Genomic DNA, 10,695 nt, shown 5'->3' on the forward strand with positions numbered 1-10,695 from the left:
AATGCACACTATTCAACATACTACACAGCATCACACACCTATGGCTACCTACAGATCTATACCTGAGGTGCAGAGCTTAGACGGGCAAGACTTTGTTAATAATTTCTCCAGAAAGGAATTTTGATCACCTATATCCCTGAAAAGCATCATTAAGACGCATTGGGCTGAGGACTCCTTGACACACAGAGAGCAAGTGCAAACTCTTCTCTCCAAACCACATCAGATACAGGCATTATTCAGCTTAGACACAAGTGCATTACTACAACTAATGCCAGCTGAACTCAGTATTGTGCTGGTTAGAAGATGAAATACTATCGCAGATTAAATGCACCTGTTGCACTATATCTGAAAGGGGACCTACTTAAAATGTATGTTAGCTTTTATAATTTTAAAAGCTGAAATTGCTCATCAATTCTATTACTATAAACATTTTGCTACTTAAAATGAATTTAGACTGTATTTATATTGTTTGACAAAAACCACTCATCTAAACTCCTCATCCTCTGCCTCCCTCATCAGCTTAAAAACATAGGTGCAACAATGACATTAGCTTCTGCACTGAAAGCAGCAGAAAGAAAGTGAACTCACCCTCCCACCCCGGCTCAGCTCAAGAAATATATTTATTTAAAAAAGAAAAATTTACCTTTACAAGCCATACTCTAGTACTCACTTCCTTCAGGGTCTTTTCCTGATGCAAGCAACCCTAAGTCACATTAGTAATTTATATAGGCATTATACTTATCTTGTCTACCAGTCCTTGCTCGATGAACAAACTCATCCCCTGTTGAAGATCGCTTTTCAAGTAGAGCTGCACACACTTCAGCAGCAGGGAGACATTGTGGAATTCATTCTTGTCCAGCTCCTGAAGAAAGACATAGTGCCACGCTTGGCTGGCCTGATGCCATGGGTGACAAAGGCAGGCACCAAGACATTTAAGATCAGTTAAGGTACTCACCTTTCGCAGTGCTTTGTCCAGCTGGACAAAGAGAGACTCGCTGTATTTCTGGAGAGGCTCCATTCCTCTCTCTTGAAGCAGATCGCTTATTTTCTGAAATCCCTTCCCCTTGAAAGCATCAGTGAGAAGCGATTCAAGCTGTGGAGGGAGGGGAAGCAAACACCACAGAGGCTAAAACAGGCAGGCTTTTGAATCATTGCAGTGCTGATTACAAGAAAACACTCACCATGCTACTCTAAGAAGCTGGGGGGGTTGATGGCTTCATCTATACTTACTTGGCTTGTTTCCCTACTTTCATTTCACTGTTACACCTGAAGGTGAAACATTTATCTTAATCTCCAAAAGAGACAGGGGATTGCAGGAGCTTCACTACTGAGTTATTTTAAACAATTCTGAGGAAGGGAACGAGCAACTCCTTTGGTACAGGTAGCAGTAAACCACTCTTATCCCATCCCACTGCTCCTGCAAAAATTTTTACATGTTTGCTAAGGAAAAGGCAGTGGTCTTGGCTTCACTTGCAACGTTACGTTAAACGACTAAAAATCCTAGGTCCTGTTACATACATTCAAGAATGCACCTTTAAATAAAAATATATATAGGTATATACATTTGGGTCCCTTCCAACTTGGATATTCTCTGGAATTTGTAAAACAGAAGTAGGGATGTATTTAAAAGGTATTTACATAGTCTTCTGCTCTAGCTGCCATGTCATCCATTTCTTTACCCCATTTTTCACTTTCTTCTTCCTTTAAAAGGGAAGAGAAAATGTAATAAGAAAAAAACTAACACTTTTTCTGCTCAAAAATTGAGGATGTTCTACCTACCCTCCCTCTCTCAAGTTTTCCTCCCTCATCTCCTAAACAAAGTCTCACAAACACCCCATGCTTCCAAAGCAGTGGTGTCCCCCAGCCCCAATGCAAGGGGCTCCGTGGTGCCCCCCACCTACCCACACAGGGGCTGCCTGGCATCAGTGGGATGGAAGGAAAGGAGAAAACCCTTAAGGCCAGGTGGGATTGTTTAAAGGACTGCAGGTACACAGAGCACTCCAAGTCCCTATAGCATTATGTCACGAACTCTTTTCTAATCCTGGGAGCTGAAAACAAACTTTTTGGTAAAATCCCCCAAACCAGAAGGCATGTCAACTACTGCTCCCCTCCCCTCCCCCCCAAGAAAAACACCTTCAGCAGGTGCAGCACAACCCTGAACCAGTCTGAGCATACGGGGGGATGCAGAGCAAGCAGCCCTCACCTGGTGCAGAAGTTGGGAGCTCCCCTCCCCAGAGGAGTCCCCTCCAGGGCCAGCCCCCTACCGCTCGAGCGGGGCCAGGCAGGGACGCCCCGGGGGCATAAAAACGGGAGCTGCCACCTGCCGCTGTCCCCTCCTCCAGCATGAAGCTTACCTGGGACATCAACGACCCCAAACTGCCGCAGGTACCGGGTAGAGGGGGATGCGGGGGGGTCACTGGCACGGGAAATCAGCAGGAAACTGGGGAACCCCCCTGTGATGGGATCAGGACGCTGTTGGGGTTTTCCCCCAGGGCCTGAAGCCCTCCAGGATGTCTCTACCCTCCCAGTGAGCTATGTTTTACAGCCCCTTTAATTCCTCAGTACTACTTCCTACCAAGCTCAGCTGTTGCCTTGCAAAATCTCTCCCAGTGCAGTTATAGGGTTCTTGAGCGGTTCTGCTGATGGCCTGAAATAAAGGCAGGGATTTAATGCAAAACCTCAGGCAGCTGTGTATGAACTCCTAAAGCAGTCCTTGCTGTTGGACTAGCTTCCTTCTCCCTCATTCCCCATTTAAAGGCATGCTAAAGGAAGCTCAGATCGATCTTTTTCCACTATAATTTAAACCATCTGAATATTGCATCTGTCTGCTGATGTGTCTGATTAAATAGATTTGTCAATGACATTCACTTTTTTCCTCGGTTTGTGAGCTCCAAATGCATTTTTAACCCAAGCAATTTTTATCTCGCAATATATTTAATTTTGCGCATCTCATGCAATTACAGAAATGATTAACTCTGTAAATGCTGGATGTAAATGCTCTGTAAATCCCTGAATTCACTGGGATTGCTCACATGTGGTGTATATATATGTTAAATGGGCATTGTGGGAATTCTATTTGCACTGTAAAATATTTGGAGTTTAAAATCTCAGTCATTCTTTCATTGTTCTGTTAATCACATTTTGGTAAGGAATGCTGGAAAGCCAGTGACATCCCAAATGGAAACGGTCTTTCTCTGGACCACCACGCATCTACTGCAATGTACAAAGTTGCATGCTTTTGCAATTGTTTTTTTGTTTGTTTTGCAAGAGTCCTGTTCATCTTGCATTAGATGCACTGCAAGCAACTGTTGCTTAGCTAAAACTTCTAGTTTCCAGCCTGCGGGTGCATGGCCCCATGGTGAGAACTTAATAGCAAGCAGAAGCAGGGCAGCCCCCGTCCTGTGTGGGCACAGGTGTGGTGGGGCAGCCCACAGGTGCTGGTAGCGAGGCTGATGTCCTACATCTGGGCCACCTTACAGCAAAGAGGCATTGGTGACAACAGACCTTCTTATTACCAATGGTGATTCTAAAGGGGAAGGAGGCCTGACTTTCTTTCATGACATGGAAGCCCAGGCTGCCTTTCCCCTTTCACAGACTGTTTCTGAATACGCTGTTCTTCCAAAAACATTTTCTGCTGCTTCTGGCTTTTGCTGCATGAGAGGTCACAGAAAGAGCCTTCCCTCTCCTGTTGTGCGTTTTGCAATGGGATGACAACCTTGTGTTGCGATGCCCCGTCCTTTTGCTCTCCCTGCTGCAGGAGCCCAAGCACTTTGACGCCTTCCAGGATTGGCCGGATGGCTACGTGCGCCTCATCTACTCCAGCGAGGAGAAGAACGCGCAGAGGCACCTCAGTGGCTGGGCCATGCGCAACACCAACAACCACAACTGCCAGATCCTCAAGAAGTCCTGTCTGGGGGTGGTGGTGTGCGCCAGGAGCTGCACCCTGCCCGGTGGTGCCAGGCTGCAGCTGCGCCCCGCCATATGTGACAAGGCTCGACAGAAGCAGCAAAGTGAGGGGGGCTTGGGGTGGGACAGGGTGCCTGGGGACCCCCCTTCCGTCAGCTGGGGCCGGCTGACTTCTAAACAGAGGCCAGGTTGTTTTCTGGCATGCAGACTAAGGTGGTGTTGCAAGAAGTGTGAGCAAATTAGTTCCAAATTCTGTCAACATCTGCCTGCAAATAGCTACAGGCAAATGGACCTATCGTCCTTTCAGTCATTAGCTTATATCACCTGTGCAGCTCTAGTCCATACTATTCAATTCTGCTCGGTAGTCTGCATCCCATTTACTGGAATATCGTATCTCAATCTGAATTTCAGTGAAGGACTTGTCCTATTGCTCTTGTGCTCCATTCACTCTCTGATCGCACCGTCGCCTTGAACAAGTGTTTTTCAGAAGTTTCTCGATCTGTTTTTGCAGAGAAAGCCTGTCCAAACTGCAACGCGGCCCTTGAGCTCATTCCTTGCCGAGGGCACAGCGGCTATCCGGTCACTAACTTCTGGAGGCTGGATGGCAAAGCAATATTTTTCCAGGTATAAAGCATGCATATGCATGTGCACAGACATGCACGTAAATATATCCATAACCAGAAAGATTTCCTTTTTTCTCTTTTTTTTTCCTCTTTGTGTGTGTGTGTACCACCGAGCATGGTGAGTACAGAGGAGTTCGGCCCCGTGCCTGGATTCCTCTGTATTACAAACCTGGCCATAACACACAAAACAGTAATGCTTGCCTGTCTTTTAAAAAAGCGGTACTTGAGGGGTAACTTTTTTCCATCTTAGCTGTAACATCATTATAGAGGTCTAAAGTTCTCTTGTTTATAGTAAACAGATATGAACAAAGCTTGTCCTGCACCTTAGCACATGTCTGCTGACTGAATCTCACCAAGGACCTAAGATTTATTTCCTACTAAGATAAATAAATGGGGAAATGAAAGCATCATTTAAACTACATAATTTCAAACAAAAATTCCACTACATATGAAAAAAACCCTTTGAATTCTAAAAGGTTTTAAAAGCTCACCAGACAAAGGGTATTTAGAAGGTGGTATTGTAACTTTGTGATGATGTTTGTGGGGTTTTTTTTGTTTATTTGTTTTGTTTTTTAGCAGTACTAGGACAAAAATTTACCAAACCCTTCTGTTTTGAGCTTACATTCTCTGCTGGATTTGGGGCTTTTTTTCCTACCCAGACTCCAGTGAACTCTGTTTTTCCTATCAGTAAATGGAAGCAAATTGGCCACATTCCCTAATTCTCATCTGTTATTTATAATTGTTATTATTCAGACATTGCATCATAAAAATGCAAAAACTGAAAAGATTTTGATAAAATTGTTGATAAATTCTCAGTTGGAATTTGCATTTGATAGAGGATATCATTTTTAAAATAGTTTTAAGTTTTCCAGTTTGTATTAGGGACTGCCTGAAAGTCCACGTTGGAAAGTGTAATGGGTAAGTACATGTAGCATATGTTGTTTTGTCATATGTGAATATAGTTTTGCATACATAAGTTTGTATCCACAGCAGCTTCAATAGCAGACCATCTCTGGATGGCTTTCCTGGGTATAGATTTCCAAAATGTGGTTATGATTTTCAAAGTAAATAATATTTGTCATCCGTTAGTGTGAAACCTCTTTAAAGCCTGTTGCCATTTTAGTGGCGGGTGTTATAATGCAGAACTAGGATCACGGAGTTCTGTCAACCAACTAAACTAAATTTATAGTGCATCCCCCACCCCCTTGGTTCTGATCAGCTGTTCCTGAATGTCATAGATGTGGGTAGCAGCTTTGCTTTTTCATCACCCAGCCTTGCAGCTCTGCAGTCATCACTGAGTTCTCCTCCCTCACTTCTTACTTCTGTCTACCTGCAGGTCACAGCTGGGCTTTATTTATTTTTAAAATTTAATCCCCCCTTGTTCTTTAGATTCTTCTCTGTACTCTCCTGTGACAGGCCACAGGTTATGCGCTCTCTCTCTCTCTCTCTCTCTCTCTCTCTCTCTCTCTCTCTCTCTCTCATTCTTCTACTGCATTTTGTTTTCTCTTGCCTCCTTCCAGTTTGCATCTAGTTCTTTCATTATCCTTATTTAGGCTAAAGGAGTCCACGACCACCCTAGGCCAGAGAGTAAATTGGAGGCAGAGGCAAGGCGAAGTGCAATTAAGAAGCAAATATCCTCTTCTCACCAGTCCCAGAAAAAGAGACCTCTAAACTCAGAGGTAAGTCAAGGTTTTCAGTCAATTAGAGAGGTGTCAGAGATGAATACTGGGAAGCCCAAGGCAAAACAAAGCTTTATACCATGCTACAGCTGTTTGCTTGGGACTGAAATGAGTACTAGTGCAAGTGTCAGGATGTGTATGTGGGCAGTATCCATTCCCAAATCTCAAAGATCTTGTCCTTTCCAGGTGGGAAGATACCATGATAGCAGTGGTTACGTCAATAACGTGCAGAATCTGCCCTGCATGGATGGCCCAGAAAGAGTCAGCATCATCACAGACACCAGTTTTTCAATTCCAACTCAGTCTTACCCCTGGCCACAAAACGCTGACCTCTACAAAGCACCTTATGACTCAGCCAGCTTCCAAGAGGACCAGCTATCGCCATACCAGAAGTGCCCCAATCCAAGGATCTATGTGTCCAGACCGTGCAGCTATGAGTTTGGAGTTCCTACTTTTATAAGCTCCAGTCCTTACCCATCATTTTACAAAGATCCAGCAAATCCTCCCACTGATGCTGACCCCGTCAATTTGAATGGATCTCACTATAGTTCTTTGGCCAGCAATGACAAGAGCTTTGATAGTACTGGTAGGCTTTATGGATTGAAACCAGTTCGGGGGAAAACTGCCGACAGAGAAAGGAGCGACTATGGTCAGATGCAAACAAGGGCTAACCACCCTTATTATTGTTGTGAGTACCCCAACAGGTATGGTACCAGCCCCTCTCCCATAGCCCCACCATTACAAACTGTCATCACGACTACCACAAAAGTGTCCTACCGGGCCTACAAGCCATCTGCACTGAAATGCAGCAACAACCTCTGCGATATGAACAACCTTCAGAGCTATACCCACGTGGCTGAAAACGTCTCGGGCGCTATCTATTCAGGGATGAAGAATCAGGAAGATTTTGGGATGATCAAGTCAGCGTTGCTCTACCAGCATGATGCAATCCCTGCAAAGGCTGAACCAGCCGAGAGCGTGGAGACCTATCGGTATGGGCTACCACTGGGGAACAGCTACGCGGAGCATGAAGGACAGGACTTAAGGTTGGAAAGTGCTGAATATTGGCTAAACGCTGCCTAAATGACATCAGAATGATTAACTCAAACTGGGAAATAAATGCGTGACTGCACTGACCGTATACATGGCTTGGGAATTGAGGAGAAGTGAGGAAGCAGTGTGTTGCAACAACTTATCCCCCAGAATTGCCTTTCTGGCACTGAGCGAAGCATACTGCCCACAGAATTTCAATATGTGTACCATTAAAATGGTATGAGATGTCCAGCCCCAAGTAGGTGAAGGTTGTGCGGAGGCACGGCACCTGTGGAAGCAAATGGCCTCTGCTGGAGGCTGCGATCTGCTTACAGCCACCACTCCTGCCTGAGGCTGCGGGCTTGGAGGGGTGCGGTGCTCCAGCTGTAAAAAGAAAATGTTCCCCAGGGGATAGGAAAAGATGATGATGGAGGTGGTGTAGATTGCGGTCAATGGAAAGAAGAGACAGTAAGACAACTTGCAGGATAATCCACCTGAATGATCCATTCACCTGCCACAGTCCTGATGAATAGAAGGACTAATTGTCTTTTTCTGAAAAAAGAAATGATAAAACTTCATGGAAGCTGCTTTTTTGTTTGACAGCAGCAGGCTAATGTGAATGCACCTTCCTGGTTACCTTTCTTCTCTCTGCCTCACCATTAGGTCTTTCTTTCCTCCAAGGGATTTCTCCTGGCATTTTTTTCCTCTCTGCAATCAACCTCCCATGACAGTGGTGGTCTACTGGGAATGAAACAACTGACAAAATGAGAGGCCAAAAAACAATTTCCAGAGACCCTGAGCTAAACAAAAAAAGTTGCATCCCCAGATTCTCAGATAACTGAATTCATTCTCCAATAGGCCCAACATAAATACTGCTTGTTTAAATATTATGCATTTTGGAAGCTGTCTAGTGCTGTGTAATGAAAACCATACCTAAACAATGTATGCCTAGCAAGAAAGCTATGTAGACTGGGGTTTAGTCAGGGTGACAGCATTTATTATTAATATTAGTTATCAAGTATTTTAACTTTTTGGATGCTCATATATTTTGGAAAAATATGTTTTTATTATGCGTTGGCTATGTTTTAAGTAACAGCCTGCTACTGTGTGCTTTTAATAAATATGCATTTAAAAACAAGATAACATTACCATGAGCAACTGGCTAGTTGGCTTCGACATGCAGAACCTTGTAGTGCTGTCATAAACCAGTAACCAAATCTTATTTGTAAAGCATGGTGTACAAACTCTTGGGTTTTTAAAAAAGTCATACATAATGAGTATTTCTTTCTTCAACTTTGTATTTTTATGAAAACAATATATGCAGTCTGACACTTGAAATTGATTCCCACAGGAATTCAGTGAACAGCATCCTGTTTCAGTAGTGGGTGGTTGTTCAGCATTTTGAAAATTCAAGCCTCTTGCAAGTAGAATTTATCAAAAGACTAAATTAACATATCTGCGTCAAACTTGCATTGACTTCTAATGTATTTGCTGTCTACCTCACTGGGCTCTTTTAAAATTTTATGGCAGTTCTTCCAGGTGCTTCAGATTACAGAAAAAGAACTGATTCAGGTGAGCAACATCAGTTTGGTAATTAGCCCACATACTAAGCTAAGAAAATAACAAGTTACCACCCAGAAAGGCTGAGCCAAAGTTTGAGTTTATAAGTATATAATGCTATACCTGTACACAGAATTGAGATTTTTCTTCTGTACTCCAAAATATATGGAGTCATTTGGGCTGTAGAATAAAAATTAAGATATAAAGCCTTCTAAACTTATAAGGAGAAAAAAAATTAAGTGAGGCAAATTGACTAAAAAAGCTGAGATAATATTCACAGCAGATCCCAAACTTCATGAAAATCTTAAACAAAGATGTAAGCTACTCCATTTTGTATTGATTTTGGAGAAATTAGACCACTGAAATTTATGCTTTGAATGTGTTAAAACGCTAGGATAGGCTGTAGGGATTTTGTGCTGTTAATATACTGGTATAAAGTTTGTTGCTGTACCCGTATGCTTAAATTGTTATGCTATGCTCTTGAAATGCTTCCTTTTAAGCAGAACTTGGCTGCATTTTCTCAACTGATGTACCACCTGTGTTAGGATGCTACTTTTTGGGTGTGGATTCCTGTCTAGTAAACACAACAACTGTTTAACACAGTACAAAGATAGGGTAGCAATTACCTCACCACGTCCACTTGAGCAAATAAAAAATCCCTGAATGTTATTGCAGCCTTTCTCTACACCGACACCACTGCCTTTTGTACACAAGCATCTGCAACAACCTGTCTGTTCAACACCCTTTGTGGTTAAAAGATCAGATGGATACAATCTAGTGCAGCACATAGTTTTCTCTCCAAAATATAGCAATTTGAAAGCAATGTTAGCTTCCGTACACACACAAAAAAAGCTGAAATCAAATGCCTCTTTGCTGTTTTATATAGCTGCAGAATTATCTTTAAAAGTCTGCTTCCCAAGCAAAGCAGCATCCTTGAAGAAAGATGTGCTCCCTTCGGTCCTTGAGTAGCTGCTTTTCCATTCATCTTACCATTCAGATGGGGTTTCTGGCCCTTCCTCGAGCACAAGAGAGGAGTGCATGGGCCACCCGCATCCTGTGCCACAGCAGGCATCCTCACCTAACAAATTCCAGTTGTCACAGCAAAGCTGAGGAGTGGAAAAAATGTGCTTTCAGAGCTCAGCCACCTGTGGCTCCGGCTTCATATGGACAACAAGGGCCCTACTGAGGCAGAGCACCAGCTGTCCCCAGGCTGAGGATGCCCTTTATACTCAAAAAAGCAGCCTTTTAATGGCAAGGCTTAAAAGCACAAGTGTGTTGAATGGATCCCTTCCTGAGACAAGAGGCTTCTCGATGATGTTTCTCAACACATGTACCTGCCAGGCGTGGCCACGTGTCACGGACCCGATGTGGGCACCTGTATGTGGGCATTGGCACCTGGTCCCCTCTGCTGCTAGCCCCTGCCCTCAGCAGCAGGTCCTGCCAGGGGGACAGAGCCTGGCAGCCCAGCATCTTGTGTCTGCTGAGCTCACTGGTGTCTCTCCTCTGGGACACCCAATGGGGAGGTCTTCATGATCTCCGCAGACAGATGTAACTGTTCCTCTGAGCTCTACAGGTGGGAACCAGGGCTTCTCTGGAGACAGTGATGATGCAGCAGAGCAGAATATGATTTCTAAGCCTACTTTTTACTTTTTTTTTGGGGGGTGGGGAGGAGGGGGGCAAGTGGAGGGAGGTGTCTGGATTTTTTTTCATGTTGTTTGCTTGTTTTGCTTTGTTTTTTAGTCTTTTTGAGTTATCTAATCCACCTGAGCTACTCCCATTCACAAAGGTGGATCACACCTCTTGAGACAGACCATTTAGCAGGAGACACAGTGCACTTCTGGAGGTGCAGGAGGCCTTCTAAAGAAATGAATTACACATTTTGTGCCACTCCTATT

At 43.9% G+C, this 10,695-nt stretch overlaps 2 protein-coding genes across 10 annotated transcripts in view; one reads left to right on the plus strand and one right to left on the minus strand.

Annotated features, from left to right (window-relative positions):
- Nucleotides 1–2,711, minus strand: part of SYCP2L (synaptonemal complex protein 2 like) — a 27,177-nt gene extending 24,466 nt beyond the window's left edge. For 4 of the 6 annotated variants that reach the window (XM_080578821.1, XM_080578818.1, XM_080578817.1 and 1 more), the window contains exons 1-4: nucleotides 2,355–2,615; nucleotides 1,639–1,701; nucleotides 956–1,093; nucleotides 743–862 (exon numbers count right to left, since the gene is read on the minus strand). In XM_080578821.1, the coding sequence (XP_080434947.1) occupies nucleotides 743–862; nucleotides 956–1,093; nucleotides 1,639–1,701; nucleotides 2,355–2,363 (330 nt within the window). In that variant the 5' untranslated portion in view covers nucleotides 2,364–2,615. Of the gene's footprint in view, nucleotides 1–742; nucleotides 863–955; nucleotides 1,094–1,638; nucleotides 1,702–2,203; nucleotides 2,277–2,354 lie in introns of those variants that run through there. The other 2 variants (XM_080578819.1, XM_080578820.1) reach the window with 2 other exon arrangements.
- GCM2 (glial cells missing transcription factor 2) lies at nucleotides 2,239–9,782 on the plus strand. 4 transcript variants are annotated; one of them, XM_080578836.1, is made up of 5 exons: nucleotides 2,239–2,385; nucleotides 3,758–4,010; nucleotides 4,418–4,530; nucleotides 6,083–6,208; nucleotides 6,395–9,782. In XM_080578836.1, exons 1-5 carry the CDS (start codon nucleotides 2,344–2,346, stop codon nucleotides 7,289–7,291), a joined length of 1,431 nt encoding a protein of 476 aa, XP_080434962.1. In that variant the 5' UTR covers nucleotides 2,239–2,343; the 3' UTR covers nucleotides 7,292–9,782. The 4 variants fall into 4 exon arrangements, with proteins under 4 accessions (XP_080434962.1, XP_080434964.1, XP_080434961.1 ...); XM_080578838.1 differs by lacking the exon at nucleotides 2,239–2,385 and adding an exon at nucleotides 2,798–2,879; XM_080578835.1 differs by lacking the exon at nucleotides 2,239–2,385 and adding an exon at nucleotides 2,922–3,652.
- The last annotated feature ends 913 nt before the right edge of the window (nucleotides 9,783–10,695 follow it).

Source organism: Anser brachyrhynchus, assembly GCF_964034855.1.
Source record: "Anser brachyrhynchus genome assembly, chromosome: 2".
In the NCBI taxonomy this organism is placed as follows: domain Eukaryota; kingdom Metazoa; phylum Chordata; class Aves; order Anseriformes; family Anatidae; genus Anser; species Anser brachyrhynchus.